Genomic DNA, 23,882 nt, shown 5'->3' with positions numbered 1-23,882 from the left:
AGTCTTCTCACAAAAGCCACCCCAGAATCCCCCCCCTTGCTATTTCTAGAACCAGGCCATGGGAATCCAATCCAATAACTCAATGTCTTCTAAGACAAAATAAGGTAGGTGTAAGAAGTTAATTTGCACCACAGTAGAAAGGCTCACACCATAATAGGGAGTAAATATGATTTATTAGATAAAGAATTTAGCTTTGAGAGTCTCAATTCAACTGGTTAGAGCCTTTTAATTTAATGCCTACTGCCTCATGGCAACATATTTAATACAGTGAAAATAAAATAAAGTGACTGATAGATTGTAATGGCACAAGTGGAGGCCACATAAGATCATTTCAGGCTGCTAATTGCCTCAGTTCTTACTGTAATTCCCTGTATCTTACCACTATCCAATGTCTTTTCCAAGAAGAAATACTCCAGGTTTATGTACTTTGCTATGAAAATAACCCACATAGCTTACATGAAGGCTTTAGCTTTTGCCATGTTCTAGTCATGGCAGTAGCTGCTGCCCTTGGTCCTGCTAGACTACTGTATTTATTTGTGCCAGAGCCACAAATGTTGTACATTATTGAAGCACTGATTAGCCTGAACATATTTCTGGACCAGTATGCTCCAAGAACCAGAAGGCTTCCCTAGTTTTCATGCTTTGAGGAGCAAAAACATTGAGAACTGGGCTGTGCGGGTAATCAGAAAGCCAGTACCTTTTCTGTCCTGGGGGTGCAGTCATGAAGCATCAGTGCTGGCTAGGTCACTTGGCTTGGGTGATCAGGCTGTGTTCACTGCAGAATTGTCTATCTGGCTGGTAATGTTGTCCCTTCAAATCATACAGTCAAAATTTGTTCAGTCCTATGCTTTTTCAGAATTTAGTCCTTTTTAGACCATGCCAGTCCAGAGGCATAGTTGTCTTACTTTCTGTTCTTCATGAATGGTTTCCTACTGAATTAACATACTGATAGATAATTGAGAGTTCCTGGGGTTGTGTGTTAGGAACTTTGTTCATGCATTTATGTGTTGTAGTATGTTTGATTGTTTATTATACTGTGCAATTTGACATATAGTCCAGAAAAGTGGAGTTGCTGAGTTATTTTTTGTAATCATTTTATTTCTAAGGCAGGGCCATTAGCTGCTCATAATATAGACTTGTTCTCAGCAATGCAGTAATTAAGCTGATGCTATACTGTTGTGTTGTTCATATTGCTCTTTCATTTGTAAATGGTGGGATTTAATTATGTACTAATGATTGTTTTTATGTAGCTGCAGTAATACTATCAGGCATTTGTCCTATATTCACCACAAACTCACTGTTTTTCATTATCAAAGCTAATTTTCTCTTTAGACAAGTCAGACTAGTTTTATTAGTTGAACTAGAGGAAGGGACATGCAGAATGTTTTTAAACATCTCCCAGACGCTTGAATTCCAAGATTTATTTCAAAAGCACTTCATGGGAAGCACACAAGAAATCAGATCCCCTAAAATACATTTTTGCCATGATTTTTCATATTGGAAGGCCAAATCTTTGTTTGCCCTGCAGACTACTCTCTTACCTCTTATGTTCAGTAGAAAGAAGATGGTAGAATTGCCACTAGTGGACTGGTTTAGAATGGTATTATAAAAAGAAGCAACTGTGAGTAATTCTGAAATGCTAAATCCTCTTTGAGAACTCTTTCTTAAAGTGTCATAGCTAGGAAGTCCTTAAGATCCTATTGCATCTCATGGTTGATAGGTAAGGTATTTCCAGAGTTGTTTTTTCTCTAAAACAGAAATAGGTAAAAGGGTCTGTTACTACTTACATTCCACAGGCCCATCAAGTTTTCCTCTGCAACTAATGTTCCACTGCTAGCAAATATTTTTTTTCAGATCTGTAAACATTACAGAATGTGTTATGGGTATGATAGCAGAGAAAACTGATACATAGTCTGCAAAACAGACACAGAAAATTGGTTTGAAATTTTACCTAGTGTGGGAACATGTTTACCCACAAAAAAAATCTGCTTTACTTTAAGAAGGTGTTAGCTGGGTCATAAATTAAGTCTTCATGAGACAGTTTTGTGCTGTTCTGTGCTTCTCTTTACCCCTGTCTTGGGGGAAAAAAGTTTGCCTCAGTTCTTATTCTCTGCTTAGAGCACCTATAGCTTATATGAGAAGTTGTCTTTGTACTCAAAGTTTATTCCTAAAGATGTTTCTGTGTGCATGCTAGTGTTTCAACTCAGATGTAGATAGTAGGATAATAGTAGGGTTCATTTTAGTTTTCTGGGATACTGGGGCCTGGATTAGTAAAATGATTCCTTGTATTCCCCATAGATGTCTCCTTTTCTCTGTCTATTTCATTATATCTTCTCACAAAAAAAAAAAGAAGTGCAGTTGAACCAATTCAGTTGTTTGGCTTCCTGCCTATGCTTTGGAATATGTTCCGTCAAAGTTTCATCTTTTGATGCTCCTGTGAACAGTAGCACAGCAGTACACCATCTGCACCCTAGAATAATTCATCTGATAATGTCTTAGAAGCCAAAATATTATGAAGTCTTAAACAGACAAGAAGCATAAAGCTTGACATAATGTTTCCTGCATTTTTTCAGTGAAGCTATTCTGTAACATCTGCCTGATGCTGGAATAAACTGTGCAATTAATCTAACAGTTCTAATGAGAAAGGGATGTGAGAGATCAGAAGAGAGGATATAAGGTTACCTCTTATCTTTAGCAGCCGTATGTTGAAATCTCTTTTGTAGAAGGCAGAGTTCAGGCATGGCGTATGCAGTTTCACAGTCTAGGTATGGTATCTCTGCCATGGAACTGAAATATGAGTCAGTTTATCCAAAGACTGCTGTCAACATATACATTTTATGTGTCCAACCTACCACAGTTGACATCTGTTCTGTGGAGTTTTTCAAGGTATTGTGTCACTTGGCTTTAGAGGTGCTGGATGGGTACCTGTGGTTTATGTTCTACTTCCATGGGTGGATCTCCTGAAAAACTGGAGATTGCATCAAATTTACAAGCTTTGAATGAAATCTATAGAACTGGATAGCACCTACCATATCTCTGTGGGACAGAAAAGCTACATGCTATATCTGCATGACTCTGTAGACAGAATCTGCTTTGCTAAATTACCTTGGAATTATATGGTTTGCATGGGTCCTACACATTTCCAGAAGCACCCTTACTTTACATTTTTATTATATTCACAAGACTATCAGTATGTTTGTAATAAAGTAAATCTCATTTAACCCATTAGATAGGTCTGGATGGACTTCTGAAGATTATTTTTGTTGAAATATAGACATGACCATTTTACTGCTGCAAGGCTTATTTGTCTGCTTCTGTTCAATACAGTGATTGAAACATATTTGAATCTGAATGTATGCTTGCATTGCAAGTTAGGTCTTTTTTTTTTCAATATCTAGGACATAACAAGTTTTGTCTGTTGTTTTTCCTACTTTTTTTTTCCAGTAAGTAGCGGAAAATACAGTGCCAGTGTCCATGTTTGTTTTGTAACAAAGAAGTTGAAGCTGAAAGAAACAGAAGAATGATGATACTTAGCAGAATTTGGAAAATCCTGATTTTCTGGCAATAGTAGATTTTCCATTGCAATTATAACTAGAATATTCAGTATTTGAAGTATTTTATCATGTTCCTTTATAGCGACCATGTTCTCTAAATACACGTGTCACTTATACCACACTTTTCATGTCAGTTTAAGCAGGTGTATTAAAAATGAATAACAGATTGAGTAGTGGTTTTTATCTTGAATTCCACATCAGTATGGCTCTGATCTCAATGGAGCTAATGTCCTTTTAATTTAGAGCAAGCAGGTGAAGAGTTGCATGATAAGTTCTGGTCTTACAGGCTCTCTGACTTGTAGTATGTTGTCCTGTTGTAAAAACAGGAAGTCCATAAGAAGAATAATCCTCTGATTGCATGTACTCCCACATACATGCAATAATTTAATAATTGAACCTGTCTGAACATGATTATGTAAAGGGCAGCAAATGTAGGTAGTTTACACTATCTTTGTATATATATGCCTGATGGTTTTCTACAGTTGAACTTAGGGTTAGAAACTCAATGGAGACAAAATGCCATGTGGCCAACAGCCTTTGCTTTAGTGTCTGCCTGTCATTCTTCTGAACTGCCATTTAGCTGACACGTAAACAAAAGCCTGATGCAGTGTCTGGGTGAGTGAAGGAGAGAAGAAAGAAAAAAAAAAGTGTTAAGGCATGGATGTTTTGGTGTTTTGAAATTAAGAAAGGAATAGAAGATATGGAAGTTCTTCACAAAGAACAATATAGGAAAGCATCTCAGAATTTGGCCTGATCTTATAGCATCAGTGAGGTTGTGTTTTCTGCATGTGAAGCAGTGTGTTTATTCATTACCATCCAATGGGCTGTAATCATGACATCTGCAGATGCACCTCCTTGTTTTGCGCCTTGGTACTCAGGTGTGATTAGTGGCTCCTAAAGAAATACCCATAGTTAAAGTTTCCAGTCTTGCTGACACCAGAGTTATGATCTCCAAGACAGTGACAGTGGCTCAAAAACCCTCTTGCTTAGAAACTTGGTTTTGTGGCTCATTATCCAGGATTCTCACTCATTTTTCTAAAGAAAATTTGGACTTCAGTCCCTGCTGTACTAGGATGGGGATTCAGTCTTGTCAGTTAGTCACCTGGGTGGCATTCTTTTCAGAGAACAGATGTATTATTATTTGGGAGTACTCTTGGGATCTGTGGTGATTGCTGCCTCCAAATCCTGATGGTATCTGCCTCTCTAATAGCAGATCTTGTGTGTGATACAGCTGGATATACCCAAATAATTTGGGACTGGATCAAAATCATAAACATATGGAATGCATGAGTGGCAAAAGATATAATTGAAGTGGGGTAAAGAATAGCAAGGTAGCACTGCAATTTCCTAACCATTTATTATGTAGCAATTATAATGATGAAAGCATCCTAGGGGGAAGTAGGTCTAAGGTTGTTTTGGCTTCGTGCCAATTCAGGAATAAATTATAAGGGCTAAAATCTGTGTGAATTTAATCAGTATCCTCAGTGTTGTTAAAGTTTCCACCAAAGTGGATAATAGAATGTTAGAATAAATATAATACAGCTATGTAACAGAAGTGCTAAATAGATAAAAAGATCTACCACCATTATTTTTATGTATTGAAGAATGTATGTTTCTGGCAGGAAGCAGTAGAGGAAAGGAGATAAAACAACCTGGGCATGAGGGCTGTTGGTATGTTGGGGAACACAAGACAGATGATTGACTTTGGACCTGGTTAACATAAGAGATTTGATAACAGATTGCCTTGGTAAAAGCAGATGGAACTTTGAAAATTAGACCTAGATTGCAAGAAGATTAAATCAAACAGGTTTATTGGAAAAAGAAAATCCCATTAAACTCTGTGAGCAAGAGATGTCATTACACATCACACATGTAGTACACATTACTAGTCTCCCTGAAATAGTATACAAGCATTTGTATCCCACAATAAAATCGGATTCTGATCACCGAGTCAGTCTCCCTGTCCCTCTCCATCGCCGACACAGGACATTCAAAAATACAACAAATACTCTTGTTTCTGTCATGATGTTGAGAGGGGGCATGGTATCTAAGCCATGGTCTGGATGAATGGGTAAAAAACCTATTGCCAATCCAAGTACTTACCATTTGGAAGAATGCTCAGAAGTGAGGAGAAGACTGCAGTAGGGTAGAAACCTCAGCCACTAATCAAGCAATAAGTGATACTTTGGGAGGATATTCTTTGTTGTCGTTTTTCTACAGTTAAATACAATTATATTAAATGTATGAATTATTATTTGTGTAAGGTTCTCCAAATTATCTGCAGAGGTTTCATTTTGAAGCTCTCCTGGTTTTTCCTTTACGTCTGTGTTTCACTAGTGGAGTATAAACTCATAATAAAGTGCCACATATTCAGATTCTCAAATTGGGGACAACCTGTTAGAAGAATAAGATAGAAGACTCAGACTGAGTGCAGGTGGTTCGGCTACTACAAGGCTCTTTACCCCAATGAATTCTCCACCATTTTGGTGGCATTTCTTGCTTATCTCACATGTTTTCTCTCCTCAGTGATTTTGTGGCTTTTGGACTTTTTTTTTAGTTAGGGATTTTGCTTGGTTGTTTGGGGGCAAGGGAGTGGGGAGACAATGTCTTTGGCAGGTGATTTTGTTTGTGTTTGGTTTTTTTGTTGGTTTTAGTGGTGGTCCTTTGGGGTTTGGGTTTCTTTTTTGCTATGATTACTTTGAACCAACCTCTGCTTCTGATGTCTTTAAGTGTCATGTGAGTGTGCCAGTCTTACAAAATCTTACTGGTGAATTGGTTATATGCGTGGTTTAGAGATATACTGAAGATGCTGTGAATTCCTCCACTGCTGTAATCACAGTAACCATCTTTTGGTTTGGATGTGCCTTTGATATGACAGCCTGTCCTGCAGTATATTCTCCCAGCATCTACACTGTCTTAGAAAGGGCCAAGATTTCAACACTTTTAACAGTTCCCACTACAATTCTTCTGTGAAGCCATGGGAAAGTGGAAGCCATATGGTGGAAAGTGGCCTTAAGGTTTCAAGGGATCCTGAATAAACATCACCACAGAACCCCCCAGTGACCTTTTAATTAGAGCAGCAAAATAAAGTTTTTAATGATGTACTCTGATTGGGATCTGAGACAAAGACCTTCCTTTTGAGTCACAGCATGTGCTGCACAAAAATGTGCAAGTAGAAACAAGAAGATACCAGGATTTCCTTTTTCTTGATCAGAAATTATGGGGGACATTGTGTGGGAAACATGCTGCATAAATGCATTCTGTAGGAGGAAGCTTAGCCACCTGACAACTCCTTCATTCAAACTGTGCCATCTTTACAGTCAATTTTTGATAAAAATCAGCAATTGACTTTTGTTTAGAGCTAAATTGGGCGCTGCCGGGCTGTGGGGAACCACTGTACTGCAATGCAGATGGCACCTTCCAGAGCTTATCATCTGTGCTTTCTCTGTGTAGCTGGCAGCTGTGGCCACACAGACAACAAGGAGCCCTCATTTATTTTGCTTCAGAGTAAACTGCTTGCAATGGTCATAGGAGAAAGAACACAACCCTCCTGTCTGGTTATGTTCATATGCTGTGTGAATAATGAGTTTTGTTCCTCTCTTTTTTAGTATTGGATATTTATTGTCCAGAGCTGTGGGCAACTTGGCTTGAAAAGCAAGATCCTTAACTGGCAGTGAAGGTACTTTTCCTCTATTTATACCTTTTAAGAGTTTGGTGCTATAGCTCTGTTACAGTAAATTTTTTGTGTACATGGTTAGAAGGAGAACCCGTACTGTGTGAGACTTGCTCTGACCACAAATTGTAAAGAGTAATAAAATACTGTACTTCTGACTATAAAGGGCTTTACCGCAGTGATCTATTTATATGAAAACCCTTATTCCAGATCCGTTTGTGATTAGTTTTGTTTGCTTTCTTAAATTCCTTCTGAAGCACACCACGGGTTAAGAAGTATGCAGAAAAGGCTTTCAAGTAGTTTAGTTCACTAGAAAGGTAAAGCAGAGTCATAAACTGGGAAGTTACTTTTCAGTGTGTAGGGGGAACAAGGCAATTCCACAGTTGTTCCCTGGGGCATACTGCTAGTGCATTTGCTCCTCTAGTGCTGGTACTTTATTGTCTGCGCAGAGCTACGCAGTCAGTACAATGCTGGCTAGTTTCTATATGCTAAGCTGCATTAAAAGCAGCACATTTTTGTTATCCCTGGTGAAAAATCCTTGTTACAGCAACAATTAGTTGTATTGTCTTTGGAGAAGAGACTGGCATTTCTCAGAGGAGGTAGTTTTAATGCTCAAGTGTTCTTTCTAATATTGTTTTTTGATTTATGATGTCACTGACTTCATTTGCTTTCTTTCATATTTCACATGTCATAGATGGCAAGGAAAACAGGTTTTTTCGTCCAAGTGAGTCCTTCAAGACTGCTGATTTAGAGCTCTGGAGTATGGTTGCTCCACCCTAGGTATTCTGTTTCTATCTAGCAGATTCTCTTTTTTTCCCCCCTATGGATGGTAGCAGGTCTTTTTGGCCAAATGGTAAGTTTGAACATGCTAAAGTTTACATGGTGGGGATCAAAATTATTCTCCAGAGAAAAATTTTTTCAGCCATCAAGTCAGTTCAGTTCTGCAAGTTAAAACCTATGCAGAAATCAACATTGTGGATGATTTATTTCTTTGAATTTTGAAAGCACAAATATCACAACTAGACAATTATGACCGCACCACCACTTGCAGAGGCTGTGCCATGTGACTGCATGCTGCTGAAGCATTGTATCACTTGCCAAATTGCAGGCTATGACTACACCATGCCCTTGACCTATAAAACTGTAAAATCATAAATCTGTGAAGTCTTCAAAAGACCTCTGTACAAATACCTTTCCTTTGTCTCCTTGATATAAGTTTGAAAATGTCCATCCTGGGATTCATTGCCAGCCTGGGGCAACCTCACCTTGAGCGCTGGGGGCAGTTCTGGGTTCCACAATACAAGAAAGACAGGGAGCTGTTAGTTTCCAAAGGGGGGCACGAGGATGGTAAAGGGCCTTGAGATGAAGCTGTGTGAGGAATGGCTGAGGTCACTTGGTCTGTTCAGTCTGGAGGAGATTGAGGGGAGACCTCATTACAGTAACAGCTTCCTCATGAGGGGAAGAAGAGGAGCAGGCACTGATCTCTTCTCTGGGGTGACCTGTGACAGGATCCCTGAACTTCATCAGGGGAGGTTAAGGCTGGATGTCAGGAAAAGGTTTTTCCCCCCGAGCATGGTTGGGCACTGGAACAGGGTCCCCAGGGAAGTGGTCATAGCACCAAGCAAGAGTTCAAGAAGTGTTTAGACAGTATTCTCCTGCACATGCTGTGACTCTTGGAGATGTTATGTGCAGGGCCAGGAGCTGAACTTAATGATCCCGATAGGTCCCTTGCTACTGAGGAATTTTGTGATAATCAACTGTAGTTGCTGCCATTCTGTGTATTGCATATTGAGTGGTTTGATCCAAACCGTGGAAAGTAGACTTCTGCTGTTATTTCATGCACTTAGCTATTCTGAAAATCATGCAGAGCTATGTTTTAAAGTTTAATAGATTAGGTCCTACAGCTGCTGGAGGTCCACTTCAGGACAAGATTACAGATTTATGGTATAAGTAATTGGAAGATATTTACAATTAATTATCACTTTTGAGTTATTTGCAGTTAATTTGAGGGGCTGCACTGACTCCCACATGATTTTAGGTGAATTTTCTTAGCAACATGGAATTAAGGATAATTGTTTTGTAACTGAAAATCATCATGATCATCTAGAGATTTATCAGTGTTTGTTGAGAGAAGGTGCAGTGCACCAACAAGAATGTCATAGCCTCCTTGCAGATCTTTGCTTTGGAAAATGTCTCTGATATAATGAATTTCTTAGAACAGTTGCTGAAGGTACTCTGTCACCAACAGTATGTCTCTGCTGTCCATCCCGCCACATTAAACTGAGCTTTGGTAGGAGAAGCCAGACTAATGCTAATGGGTCTGAATGTGTCAGCTGAACTTTTTACATCTTGTTTTCAGTGTGTTTGCTTGTGGGACGTGCTGTTTTTATCACAGAGTTAGCTATTTGTCTCTTCCAGCACAGTGTTTGTAACTTGACTCTGCCATTGTATCCCTGGTTTTTTACATGCCTTACTTGGACAAGAAAATGAGTGGCTTTATTTGAAATGTCACTGAGATGGAACATATGATTTAGACATTTTTCTTAAAGCAGAACACATAGACAGTTTTCTAAAGCTGAGATTTAGACCAAAAATAAAACTTGAGTTTGGCCAGGGCATGCAGACTAGGACACCTGAAGTTCTAGGGCATATATATTACTGGTTTCTAGTAGATACGCCTTGAACAGAAAGACCCTGGCATGAGGTCTGAAATCACATTTTTGAGTGTGCACATTTTTCTGTTCCATATAGCTCATATGAGCTGACTAGCATCTTTTCAACGGAATTGACTGGACTTGGTTTTAGGCTTTCATATGGGACTTGCATGGATGATCTGATAAGGTTGGAGAGGGCAGGAAATAATATTTTAACTCTCTCAGAGTTTACTTAGTTTTGTCAGTGCTTTTAAAAGCCAGAATGTAGGTTTAGGATTTAAGCTGAACAGAACAGAGGGATTTTTGAAGTTCAGCCAAAGTTTGATAAGGACATGTTTGGTAAAGGAGAGTTTCCAGAGTGTAACAGTAAAATTTTAGTTCAGTTTTCCGAGTTCATTATCACAGCTCCCACTGAATGCAGCTTAGTCAACATTTCATCTTCAGGAATGGCTTGGAATCACTAATTAAGCAAGCTGGATGAAACAAATGTTATAACACAGAATCAAAATGTAATCTAATTTGTGTTCTCTCTTCTTCAAGGCTATTAAAATACTCCTTTCACCTGATCTTAGTATATTGACTTTAAAGGAATGAAGGATAAATGTTCTCTGTTGCAGCAAATGATGCATACTACAAAAGCCTAACAACCATCCACTGTTGTTGTGAAGTCTCTGTCCCCAGATACCTAGAGATTTTGGCAGAAGAAGCAGGGTTAGTGAGCTGGTTCTGTTGGTCTTCGTACCGCAGTTAGTAAGCTGACCCCAGCAGTCCAACAGTATGGTCAGCTGTGTACAAGAGCAGTGACTGTAACAGCAGCTGGTGAAACAAGCCACGGGCAGCTGTAAAGGCTTTGTTTTGTTGGTGATGGAAGGATATAGCAGGTAACAGGGCCTTGATAACTGAAAGCAAAGGCTGGTTTTATACTTAGAAAATGTGGTCTAGTGATTCAGGATTAGTGGCACAGGATTCACTGTGCTTGCACGTGTACTACCAACAGCTCAAGCCGGTAAAAAGGTCTGTGAACCAGAGAGAGAGCTGGAAAAACCTGTGTGCAATTAAAAAAAAACATTCAAAGGGAATGTCAGAACTGCGTGCTTCACTATGACCTGTCACTCTGTCAGTAGTTGCCTAAGCTAAAGGGAGTTCCCAATCTGCTTGAAAGTTTGGGAGGCCTGAAATTGTTATGGCAATCATTGTAATTCACTTAAGTGGCCGTGGCTAAATAACCACTCCCATGGGGTTTTAGTCCATCTGTCTCATCCTCTGCCTTCCACACACCTTTGTCCTTTTCCCTGTTCTGTGTAACCAAAGGGGATCAAAGAAGTTGATTGGGATGAAAACTCTGTGGTTTTTTTAATTATTACAGTTTACATGTGAGTCTCATACAGCTCCCTGCGAGGGGATGTATAAATGCTTGGGCCAGGTATCATCGGGGGGATGTCAGGAAGGTAGGAACATGAAGGGAGAGAAGAGGAAGTAGGACTGAGTTCCCAGAAAAATAATGTAGCCATACACATCCCTGCATGACTTTCAGCTTGTAATGGGTTAAGACCTCATATTCCTGGATAACAGGGGAATATAAGCTGAATTTCAGTGTAATCTAAATAATGTATCTTTTGTAGTTTCTTTACAGTAGTTCTGAGAGATACTTAATTCACCTTAAATTATATGCTACAGGAAATCCACATTCCTAACTAGAATGCCATGGATGCTGTAACCAATATAAACTTGTAGTGAATAAGTGTCAGGGTATTTTCAGTACCTTTGTGGTGAGCAGTGTACTTTTGCAGATCTTCAGATGAGGTGCAATTGGATTTAAGATTTGTAAAAGACACTAGAATGATACTAGTTGAGCAGCCAGTCTGTATCTGTTAAAACATAAGCGTTTATCCCCATCAAGAAAAAGTGTGTCTCATTTGCATTATTAAACAGCTCTTAGCGTCTAAGATTTGGGCACTCATACCTGATTCTGCTGCTGTTGAACAGCTGATGCACTTCATCACAGAAATGACTGCTGTTCAAGTCAACTTCTAATTGTTTTATACAACCACTTTTCCTAAAAGGAAAGAGGGGCTTCCCCATCTGCTCAGTCATGACAGTGATTGTGTTCTTTAGCCAAATATTATTTTTCAATGGTTATTTGTAGTGTCTCAATTGGGCCTTAATACTTTGATTATGGAAACGCTATGCTGATTCCTGTGATTGTGTACAATTGTGGTTTTTTGTTAGTCTTGCAAAATCACTTGCTCCTTTTTTTTCCCCATGCCCAGACAGAGCATAAGGTAGTTATTGCATGTCAAATGAATGCATATAGTTATATGTTAGAAATGTTTCTGACTGTGAGAACGCTTCTGTCTAATCCACCTGAGTGTCTTGAGTCTGCAGGTCATTACTGTGGTTATTAGCATAAAGTAATTCCAGCAGCTTTAGAGGAAAGGAAATTGCTGCTCAACCAGTATCACTCCTGAAAGAATGAGGAGTGGAGACTTAGATTTTAAAAAGAAAAATGTAAAAATGTAGAAGTTAGCTGATGCAGAGTTGGTTTTCATATTGTGCGTCGCTGGATAGTCATCTCTATGTGTGCTTTTTGTTGGAGAAGTAATGTTTCCTCACTGTCTGTTTTAATAAAACAGGATTTATATCAGCTACCTTTCCAGCAGACCTCTAAAGCTTGTGTAACTCTCCCTAGAATATCATGATGAAAGGTATGTGTCTAGAAACAGTGTGTCATTTAACATTCTTGTTCCCATGATTTATAGAAAATATGTGGAGAAAGTATATATTATGCTTTTAATGCAGCAGTGACTCTGATATGATGCTGGTCATGATGTGTTGTTTGTTGTGGGTGGGTTTTTTTAATGGTATCTGCATGGGTAGGACTGGTTTATTATTTCCAGATGTTGGTATATGTGATTTTATGCCAAGTTGCTGTCTCTCTCTGTGCATGAACTGGAGGACAGAGTTGGTCACTGTGGTGCTGATGCCATGGATGAAGCCTATGAGGTCTGGTTGTCCTGAGACAATCTCCACATCGGTGTTTACCATTCTCAGGCATAACTCTGCCAGCAAGGGAATTCACTCAGCTGTTTTATACATGCTTTGGAATAGTCCACCAGGAAAAGATGTCGGTGACTATCCCAGAAATACCTTGCTCTGAAAAAAAAGATAAATCATTAGGAGGAATTACCTCTCTGAGCTGCCCATACCAGGACAGTCATTTAGTTTAGAGGGACACTGTCCCAGTATTATACCATTAAGCCAAATACCATGAGTGATAATGTTATTCTTTATGCCTTTATGTATAGTTAGAACATGTCATAAAAGAATAGGTGCCAGTTTCTATCACTTTTGACACAAGTATAAACCAGGAGCAGTTCTGTTGGCATTACTGTAACAGTAAACTGCAAAGTATCTCTTACCAAGAGACAAATTTAGTTTTATGTGGAGTGAGGGTGGGTACCACAGGTTTCAGGTTGTTATTCAGTCTGACCCATATCACATTATCCAGTGTTTCAGTTTTGAAGCAGTTCTCCCAAGACCAGTTGAGATCATGAAACTGGAAGCATTTTTCATTCTTGTAAAGTGAAAACTGTCATAGAAGTGAATGGGATGAGTGGCAAGGCAAATTACATTCACAGTGCTTTAAAAATGGTGAGATTTTGTTTGTCATTTGTTGTTGAAGCTACCTGATGAGTTTTTGGTTTTGCTGATGTTATGCAATTTTGAAGCAATAGCTTTGATTTTTAAGTTCCCCCATACAAAGTTTTAATTGACAGTATGTGGTTTGGGTTGAAATTAAAAACCTGTAGTAATGATTGTTGATTCAAGCGCAGTACAGGGAGTGCTGGAAGTCTAAAGGCAGTTGAGTTCCTGCGACGGATTAGTGAATCAGGCCTAAGCAAAGGAGTGCCCATCCTATCATTAACACCTGCCACTTTATTGCCTAAGCAGAAAAGATGGTCTTAGAGCACAATGACTTTGGCTAGAGTTCTCCCATTAGCATCCTCCTCTGAAGGATCCAAACCTAAAATGCCTGTGCTTGATCACTACTGAAAATAAGGTGAGCCTGTTCCTTTGTCTCCTGTCAGTAAAGGAAAAGATTCTTTATTCCAAGGAAGTAGTGGTGATGTTGTTTGTAAATGTTTGCAAAAGCCTAAATGTTTATTTCTTTGTTCATTTCTGTTAGCTTTTGAGTAAAGACAATGGTTAATTAGATAGCAAATACCATCAAGAACCAGATGCAAAAAAAAGTATTTCATAGGGTTGATTCACTGCAGTATTTTGTGAAGGTGAGGTCTTAAAGTTTTCTATTTTGCATTCTTGAATGTGAGAATACATGCGAAAGCAAGTCTGTTCATCCTCTAGCATTCCACAGACTTCAGCCACATTTCGAAACAGAGAAAGAGGAAAAGAATAAGCTCTTAGCAGAGCTTTATCTCTTAAGAGAAGTTAAACAGTGAGATACAAGCTTTGTACTTTTGTATTTTGTAAAGTTTTGTTTTGTAGAAAGATGAAAGAGAAACAGCCTCAGCTTTTATTGCAGGATACTGAACGGAAGATTCTCCAGACACAAAATGTATAGGAAGTTCTTGCTTGTTCTGATTCTGCCCTGGTGAGTTAAAGAACAGTTTCATCTGGCTGCACAGTAGAATAATTTTTTGGATGAGTCTTAGAGGTGAATTTGACCAGAATGTGTGTGTGCTTCCACAGAGAACTTCAACATCAACATAAGACTTGAGATAATGAGTTATTTGCTGAATGTTTTGGTTGAATTTTCTCTGAATTAATTTGTTTTATGCAGATTTTCCATAATATATGGAGAGGAGTAGGAAGCATTATTTAATGTGATTCATTTTGTTTGCATATTTAGTAGAAAATAGCTTATAAAATACAGTGTGTTCTGTTTTTCTTGAAGGAGCTTTAATTGCAGTGAGTACTGCGCCTCAAAGTGTCTCTTTTGAAGATTTATTTGCTGCTCAGCTTGTTGTTTTAAATAAAACTCCTTGCATATTCTGATGAATATTTGCAGGTGATGAAGGGAGTTAAACCAAATAAGAGCACCAGGTGTATTAATGTGGGGAAGAAAGTAATTACCTGAACTGTAAAATTCTGGACTTAACCTGCTTATTATTGCAAACTGGGGCATTGGCTCCATACCATCTTCAGGTGCGTAAGTCACAGGCTCAGTCTATGCAGCACTACTCACCTATGTTTTTAAGGGCTGTTAAATAAACAGAGTATTTGACGCTGGAAGTTTTGGGTCTTGGTAACAAACAACAAATTGTAGGGCAAAGTTGACTATTTAAAAGTACTTTCATTTCCTGCCAATGACACTTAACTGTTCCAAGGCTACTTTTGTTTAAAGTCTTCTTTCCCTGATCTTTGTCAGGGAAAGAATTTCTGGACTGGAATATTCAGGATCTCAGTCTTTGAATATTACTCAAGGGGCATGTGAGATATGACAATAATCTCCCTGGAGGTAATTTCAAAACTACTTGGATTTTGCTGATATGGAAAAAAATGACTGTTTACAAGGTCATAATTGGAATATCCCTCCATCATGCCATCAGGAAAAGTTAAAGCAAGAACTTCTCTGCTGATTCCATGTGACTGCTGTGTGCATTGTGTTGCATGTTAGCCTTTCACATATTTGGAAAAGGATTTTTTATAGCGCCTACATCCTATTGTGTGGACACAGGGTCTAGCACAGCAAATTTCTCTTTACTAAGGGAGGTGTTATTTCTTGTGGATATTAAGAAGAAAGCAACACCTTTTTCTCTTCCTTTTTGCCCCTCAGCAAGGCCTCAGGCAACTGTCTTCAGAAGAGTTTAGTGCTAGGCACACACTGCCTAGTAAAATTTTCATGGACATGATTTTGGTTAAGAGAAACAGTGGAACACAGATAATCCCATAAGAATTGGCCACTGATAGGGGAGGATTTTTGCATTGCTGTGCAGGTTTAAGATATATTGTGTTATTTAATTTAAATATTTCACAGAGTGAAATGTTTATTCTCTATATATATTTATTCACAAAATCTTTAGTACTAAACCAGAAGTCTAATTGAAGCAGCACCTATCTATCCTGTCACTCATAAGTGTATACATTTAGTGATAATATACTCTCTTTCATGTACATATATGAGAGCAAACAAAGCTGTAATGCAGTAATGTATTTGTTCAGTCGGGCTCACTGTTGAAACCATTCCACTGCCGGCTTAGGTTAGATGGAACAACACAACACATATGCTCTTGCTTTTGTAAGAACAATGCCAAGTATTCCTCTGTAAAGAAGATTAATAGAGCTATAAAAAAAAGTGGTGGCTTCACAATTGCTAATAGTTCTACACAATCCAATAGAAATCTAAGTCCCCTACTGAATTTCTGAAGGTGGGTCAATAAAAGTAACAATCTCCATACAGTTTTGTGGGAAACAGGAATTGTTTCTGTGCAATACCATAGTTATCCTTCTTATTTGGTTCTACGTGGTTTGCAAAAGTGAACACCTCAATAATTTAAAACAGAGAACAAATATGGATAAGTTTTGCTTGCTGATATTTTTTTGCCACAGAGATGAACACTGAAGCTGTGGCAAATTCTTGGAGTCCCCATTGGTTGCTCCAGGAGCAATTAGATAAAGATTCTAAATTGTCACATAGTTTTTTTTTTCTACTGCACATTTTGAATGTTATGCAGTGGCTGTAAAAATGTAGCAAAGTGAAAAAATAGGTTATAAAATTTGAAGATCATACAAGATTTATTGAATTCCCATCTTTATAACTTAAGATCCTCTCTTTGGGTTGATATTTTAAAAAACAGAGAAGTTAATTCCATAATACTTCAAAAAATGAGTCACTTTTTTGAGAAATTAAATCTTCTAGTTAGGGGTTGGGCAGTTTTTAAGGCTAGCGTATTACACATTATTTTTCATCTTACAATTGCTAGAAAATTCTGGTAAAACAGTAGCAAACTGATAGGACCAGACTTCAGCTTGCCATTGATGTGTATTGTTTCTGTATCCTTAGGGAAATGAAGCCTTTGAGGGAGGCTTTCAAGAGGAAGAGCTAATAAATTGCTCGGAAGTTGATACAAGCTTCTCTGGGAAAAAGAGCAGGGCCTGGAAAGCCTGTGATAGAGAACAGCTGTTTTCAAATACTTGCATTAAATCTCAGACGTGCTTTCCTGCCAGCTACTGCAGTGCAGAAGATTAACAGACATGTCCATAGCACTCAAGCAAGTCTTTAATAAAGATAAGACTTTCCGCCCAAAACGCAAGTTTGAACCTGGAACCCAGAGGTTTGAACTTCACAAACGAGCACAAGCATCTCTCAGCTCAGGGGTGGACCTGAAAGCAGCTGTGCAATTGCCCAGTGGAGAAGACCAGAATGACTGGGTGGCTGTTCATGTTGTTGACTTCTTCAATAGGATTAACCTCATTTATGGGACTATCTGTGAGTTCTGCACAGAGAGGACCTGCCCAGTGATGTCTGGAGGCCCCAGGTACGAGTATCGGTGGCAGGATGACTTGAAGTACAAGAAGCCCACAGCATTGCCAGCGCCCCAATATATGAATCTTCTCATGGACTGGATCGAGGTGCAAATCAACAATGAGGAAATATTTCCCACAAGTGTAGGTAAGTGTAAGGAAGAAGCCCTAAAGCATAAACTGCCTTTTATTCTTGTACTAAGCATGTTCTCTTCCCACATATTTAGGGACATAAAAGCTGTTGAACAGCAGGTGGAGGGGTAGGAGGGATCAAAAATAGTGTGCAGTGTATGAAATGTTAACTGTGGTTTCTAGGTATGGTAGTGTTTGTTAGCCTTAAATGTTTGTCCCTGATGAGTCTCTCAAGTTAATCACTGAGGGTGATCAGCATTGCATTAATACCTTTTTGAAAACTAATCAAATTTGTATGGCTTTGCACTTTGTCCAGCTACTTAGATAAGAATGGATGGAAAGCAGAACTAGTCAGACTGCTCTCATCGTGTGTACATTTATCAACAAGACAGTGGAGAATCAAGAGTGCAGTGAACTTAGCCCTCCCACCCTCTCTTGATTTCTCATCTAAAACTCACAAGTTGTGAATTATTTTCCAAAGTATTGTTTTCAGTACTACATATAACTAATAAGCATTGTTATTATTTAAGCAGACAACCTAGATGAGACAGCTATTAACAGCTTCATAAATTTATTTTTATATATTCTCTCTGAAGAGTGGCACAAGTAGGTTGAAGTATCCTTGCTGAAAGTGGAAAAGTGCATTGTGTAGTATAGACAGAATAAATATTTAGCTGTGGCTGCATGCAACAGCAAAAAAGTTATGCTTTAGAAATGTACTTGCATGATTTTTAGCCGTTTTAATTAATGGGTCCTGATTTACTGCTTTCAAATAGAAAAGCTGGGTTGTTATATATTAGTTGGCCCAGATGAGTAACAAACAGGAAGAATGCCATATCTTTAGATAAGTTCAGCCCAATATTTTGGAGTTTATAGGCAGCTAGGGCCTGCAACTAATAGGTAGATCATGCATCGAGAGTCTGTTTCTATCAGTGCTTCCAGACCTTTGAAATACCTTATACTTGGACTTAATGGCTATGTATCTGGACAAATCTATGGTTTGTTTCATAGTTTCTATCACTTTTCTGTTCTACTCTAATAGGTAGAAAGGGTGCATTAATTACATTTTTAATATGAACTTTGACAACATGGCAAGAAGGATGATATCAGAAGAAGCAGTATCATATATTTTGTTTAGTGAAAAATAGGTTTGATTTCTCAAGCATTGGTTGGTTTTTGTTTCTTCAGGGTAAATTATTTTTGGAGTTGAAGATTGTTTGAAGGTGCAGAGAAATAGGTAATTTTGCTTTCCCTGGTATTTCTGCAGGCTTTCATTATACCAGGTTTCTGCCTTGGAGTATTCCAATGTTGTTCTGTTTTTGTGTCATTTGCATATGTAAAAAGTGCTGTCTGTCAGCAGATATGGGGAGTAAGTAGCACAGCTGGTGTGCTGATGGGGTTTACTGAACCAACTAATAATCTCTAACACACAAGCATTCAGCCTTAGATGCTCCACTATTATATTTGTAATAAGACACTTCTGAAGGAGTTTTTTTCCTGATGGTTTACCTACTGTAAGCTAAGAATGACATCAGTAAATACTCTCAGTCTACTTCTCCCACCAGCTTCTGCTGTTGTCAATTAAATCAAACATGAAGCAACTGAAGAAGGGGAAAGACATCTGGTCTCTAAAATGGGGCTGGACTCTGATAAGAGTCAAAAAAGGAAAGCCCAGTGTTCATAAAAATCTTTGTCTCACTCTGAATTGATCCAAAGGAAAGGGACAAGTCTGCTTGTATTGGACCGTGCTTTATTCATATTGCGGACTGAGATGATTGGACAGTCCCGTGAAGAGATTCTATAGATACCTTTAGAGCATTATTAGAGCAGCACTTGTACCCCTATTTATTTTTTGCCTCATCTTCAGCCTTTGTTGCAGATACCGTGCTGGCCCCCTGCATACTTCTCATTATCTTTTTGATAAACGACTATTTGTATGAAACTGTTGATAAAATTGTTTGGGAGGCTTTAGATCTTTCAATTCAGGGACAGATATATGCTGTGTTGAATTTAGTGTTCTCGGTATCTCTTATGTGAGCAAGTCCCTACTTAGGGACTCAAAACATTCAAAAGGAAGTTTGGATCTGTTCTTGGGGTAGGTTGCCTTTCTTTCTGTTTGATTTTCATATCAGTCGCATATTTGGATACTACCTGTAAACTTATCTGAGTACTGCTTATAGAGCTGTTGAATGAAATGCATTCACTGAGCATGTGTATTGTTACCTGTTCTGCATTTAACAAGTGATCAGAGAGAGAACCTTTGTTGCTGTGTTCGGTACTGTTTATTCCTACCTGTTCTGCAGCAGCCTTTTTGTTAACCTATGCACCATAGGTATAGTACTAATTAAAATCTCTCTTTTCATTCACATAAATTAATGGTGATGAATATGACAATTGTTCATTCTTCACAGCAGCTGAAATAAATCTTGAAAGATGATATATTCAGAAAACAAAACAGGTTTATGTATGACCTTACTAATAGGACAACAGTTTTAAAATGTTGAGTGACTGTAAATTAGAGATTGCTTCATTGCTTTGAATCTTTCTAGTCTAAAGATAATTGTTCTGGGGAAAAAAAAGTGTCCAGTGGATGGTATTTGGGCTGACTTTTTCTTTAGCAGGTAAGTTTAATGAGGAGGTCCAGAGTTGGACTAGTAAGTGCTGTTCACAGAAACCCTGAACACACTTTTCTCAGCTTAATCGTTTTAACTTTTCCTCTTTCATTTAATATGTCTCATGCAAACTATCTGAAGAAGGATTTCAAGAACTGTAATTAAGTGCAGCTTTCCCTGAGAAGATAGTTTCAAGGAAAATAATTTCAGAGTAGGGATAGCCAAGTTTGGTGGGATCTTCATTTTGTGATTGTGGTTTTCCTCTGTGGTTAAAAAAAAAAACCAAAAATACCCCAAAAAACCCACAATTGCAATTGAGTTATAAATTGTTATAAATGTTATATTTAACCTTGTCAGTGTTTATACTGGCACAATGGCCTATGGTCTCTTACCAGTTGTGAAAAACGCCAATCACTTGTTTTTAAAATTTTAAAGGTTTAATAGTAATAAAATGGTTATAAAGAAAATAATACAATTAGAGTAATAATAATCTGTACAGTTTGAATTAGGACAATATGAGGCAAAAACCAAAGAGTTATGGACGTCCGGGTGCCTTTCTCGGCGCAGCACAGGCCCGGGAGAAAAGGACACACGTTAACAAAGGATTAACCCTTAAAAACAATAACCTGTTGCATATTCATACACTTCATACATGATGCATAAATTCCATTCGAATAAAGGATTCCGTCTGGTCATCGTCAGCTTCTTCCTCCCACTCCTAACGGTGCCCATGAACAGGGAAAGAGTTCGTTTCTACTGATAAGGGGACAATAAATTCCTTTTCTCTGAAGGTCTTTTCTCTGAAGGGTTTAGGTGTCGTGTAGCTGCTATCTCGCTGCAAGTTCTAAAAAAATCCTACATAACATAGTTTCTATTTTAACATTTTGTTATAACCCAAAACTATATTTAACCCACTACTTAAGAGAATTAAAAACTGCATTACTTTCTAACACAACACATATTCATTTTAATATTTGCGAAAAGCCAATCATAAAATATGCATTTTTCACACCATTCATCCTGTGGTCTGGTATTTCCTTTCTGCTTTCCCCTGTCCTTCTGGTTTATTAATTTTCTGGTAAAGAGCTTCATCCCTCAACCACTCTCCCACTTACAGGGAGCTGGTTGCATGGCAGAAGAACTCTCAAGAACTGTGCACACATGAAAAAAGCAGGTGCTGAATATCAAGACCACTTCTTTGTATAGCAAAACTTGAAGGACTGTTTTTGTAAAATGGCCTCACCATCTGTAGAAGATTATATACATGATTATGTTCTTGTTATTATTTCCATTATTACCAATTTCTTTATCTATTTAAGTGGATTTAAGGCATGTAAGAGGCTGACAGCTCTGGAAACAGGCTCTGCAAGTAACCACATAAAGATATGTCTCAGTCCTCGGTGGGCAGGAATGCAGTAATAGAACAGAGGAGAGTCTGTATGCCTGTATGCTCAGCTACTACAGTGAAGCTATCCATCCCCAAAATTAATTTTTTGTAACGTGTCTGGGGTTTATTTAGCTTTAGAGTAAATTCTTTGGTAAGAACTAGTTGCTCTTTAGTGCACCTACTAGTCCCACTGTTTAACAGTTTTCAAGGAATATATTTCTCAGCTTTTGCTAAAAAGTCTGAAGAAATAATTTGGAGTGAAAAGCAGCAGATCCTAGGAAAAGATGCAGTTTTTGTTGAACTGTGTCAACTTTCACCATATGAGTTTTGGCAACCTCAAAAAGGAGCTAAGAAAGAATTCTCACAGAAGAATTCTATTTTTCTGTGCTCCCTTTAAATCCTGATTTCCAAACATGATAAATTAATTTGCTTTAGGTTCTTTCCTGTACTCATTGCAGCCTTAAAATGAGAGTAATTATGTCTTGTTGGGATTCCATTCACTTTTCAGTGAATGGAATGCTGAGGTTTTTTCTGTTGAAAGAGTCATTGAGAAAGATACACAGAAATTTCAGGCCACAGGCATTATGTCACTTATTCTAATCTTAACACCTGCATAACACAGACCAAAGAACATCACCACATATTTTCTTCATCAGGTCCACAGATCAAAGTGAGAAGATGGTCAAACAACAGAAAATGCTGCTGAAATTAACAGAAAATTGACTTCTTTTCTGGTTTGACATAATGAATTTTTTTTTCCCAATGAAAAAAATAAAGCAATTGAGAGATAACAAAGGTTGTGCCATCTCCATCCTTCAGGGTTTTCAAGACCAGGCAGAATAACACCCCAAGCAACTTGATCTGATGGGATGCAGACTTCCCAAAACCAGTGCTAGTTTTAAATATTCTGTGATTCTTAATTCCAATTTCAGGACTGCCAGGCTGCCTGAGTAACTAAAAGAGCTAAATTTATTAAAACCTGATTAAGCAGTTTTAGAAACCACATTTTGACATTTAAAGGATGTACAAAATAACTTTTAAGATATGAGAGTTCTTGTATAGGAGGATGTAGAAAGTTATTAATGTATTCAAATAGCCTAGTTATGGCTGATCAAAATAAAAATACTTTGAACATATTTACAGCCTAGGACTTCAGCTGAAAAATTAATGTATCTTTATCAATACTTTGGCTGTTCCATGTTTGTCTAGTAAATTTTGGTAGCTAGCAGCTTCAGCTTTTGCACAGAGCATGGGTGTGATGCTGCTTTCAAAGAAAGAAAGGTGTATGTCACCACAATAGACCTACAAAAGCAGATTAAGATTCTGGAGGGCCTTGGTAGACATTATTTAGAATTTTCTATGGTTTTCCACCTGTCACACTTGATGAATTTGGTCTGTAGAAGGGTTTTAATTTATAAACCTTTTGTAAGGTTTACCTGCTTGCCCCTGTTGCTGCCCTCTCTTGGTCGCTCCTTCAACAGAGATGTGGCTGTCAAGAGCTTTGAATTATTCTTCATGTCAATGAAATAAAGAAAATTCTGCAAAACACAGACTGTCTTATGGCTACAGCTTTTTCCCAGTTATTAAACTTTATGAATTCTGTGCTTATACGTATGTTATAGCAACAGCACAGCTATGCTCTTAGAGAGTTTGGTGTCTTGAAATATATATGCTTGGGAAATATCAGGTAGATATTTTACTACTAGATTACACATTTGAGCTTACTCCTCCTCGCACTTTTTTCCTGCCCCTGTAGTTCAGGATCTAACAGGTGATTCAAAGTAACCTAAGCTGGCATATGAACCAGCCCACAAACCTAGCATGCTTCAAGCGTATCATCACAAAAGATTGATGAAAATTGCATTAAGTCCATCTGGATGGTGAGTGATGCAGTTTAGCAGTTAGCTATCTGGTCTTCTTAGCATTGCATTACTTTCTTGCTGACTGATTTTATCTTAGAGGAATTTGATTCCCTATTTGTATCTGATATCTAAAATGCCTTGATTAGGTATTCTTTTACAATAATAGGGACTGAAGCTTGGGAGTAGTCTAGACTTGTAGTCTGGTCCTGAAGCCATATCACTAACATGCCTTCCTCAGTGTACCCCCATGGTCTGTTGCTCTGTGTATCATTTGAGGTACATGAAGGTCCACTGTCAGCTCAGACATATGAATTAACCCATTCTGAAATCTAGTTTTGATGATAGAAGAAAATATGTGCAGTAGAAAGTAAGTGCAAATCTATTAGTGTATTCTCTGCTTTTCCATGAGAAGGATTTGGCACTGCTGCTATGAAAGAATGCTGTCTCACCTGAAGAATGTCTGCTGGGAGTCTGATGCCTTGTGTGACATGTTTTCAGTATTATGGTAGTCATTAAGGACCAA

General features: G+C 38.2%; 1 protein-coding gene across 5 annotated transcripts in view; it reads left to right on the top strand.

Moving 5' to 3' along the window:
- MOB3B (MOB kinase activator 3B) overlaps positions 1-23,882 on the top strand; it is an 84,493-nt gene that overhangs the window by 18,023 nt on the left and 42,588 nt on the right. For 2 of the 5 annotated variants that reach the window (XM_084224665.1, XM_084224666.1), the window contains exons 2-6: positions 7,163-7,233; positions 7,922-8,007; positions 12,515-12,586; positions 14,425-14,493; positions 16,906-17,514. In XM_084224665.1, coding sequence (XP_084080791.1) covers positions 17,097-17,514 — 418 coding nt within the window. In that variant the 5' untranslated portion in view covers positions 7,163-7,233; positions 7,922-8,007; positions 12,515-12,586; positions 14,425-14,493; positions 16,906-17,096. Of the gene's footprint in view, positions 1-7,162; positions 7,234-7,921; positions 8,008-12,323; positions 12,587-14,424; positions 14,494-16,905; positions 17,515-23,882 lie in introns of those variants that run through there. The other 3 variants (XM_084224663.1, XM_084224664.1, XM_084224667.1) reach the window with 3 other exon arrangements.

Source organism: Fringilla coelebs (genome assembly GCF_963513975.1).
Source record: "Fringilla coelebs genome assembly, chromosome: Z".
NCBI lineage: Eukaryota > Metazoa > Chordata > Aves > Passeriformes > Fringillidae > Fringilla > Fringilla coelebs.
The sequence above is the reverse complement of the archived record's forward strand: the minus strand, read 5'-3'. Positions and strand labels throughout refer to the sequence as shown.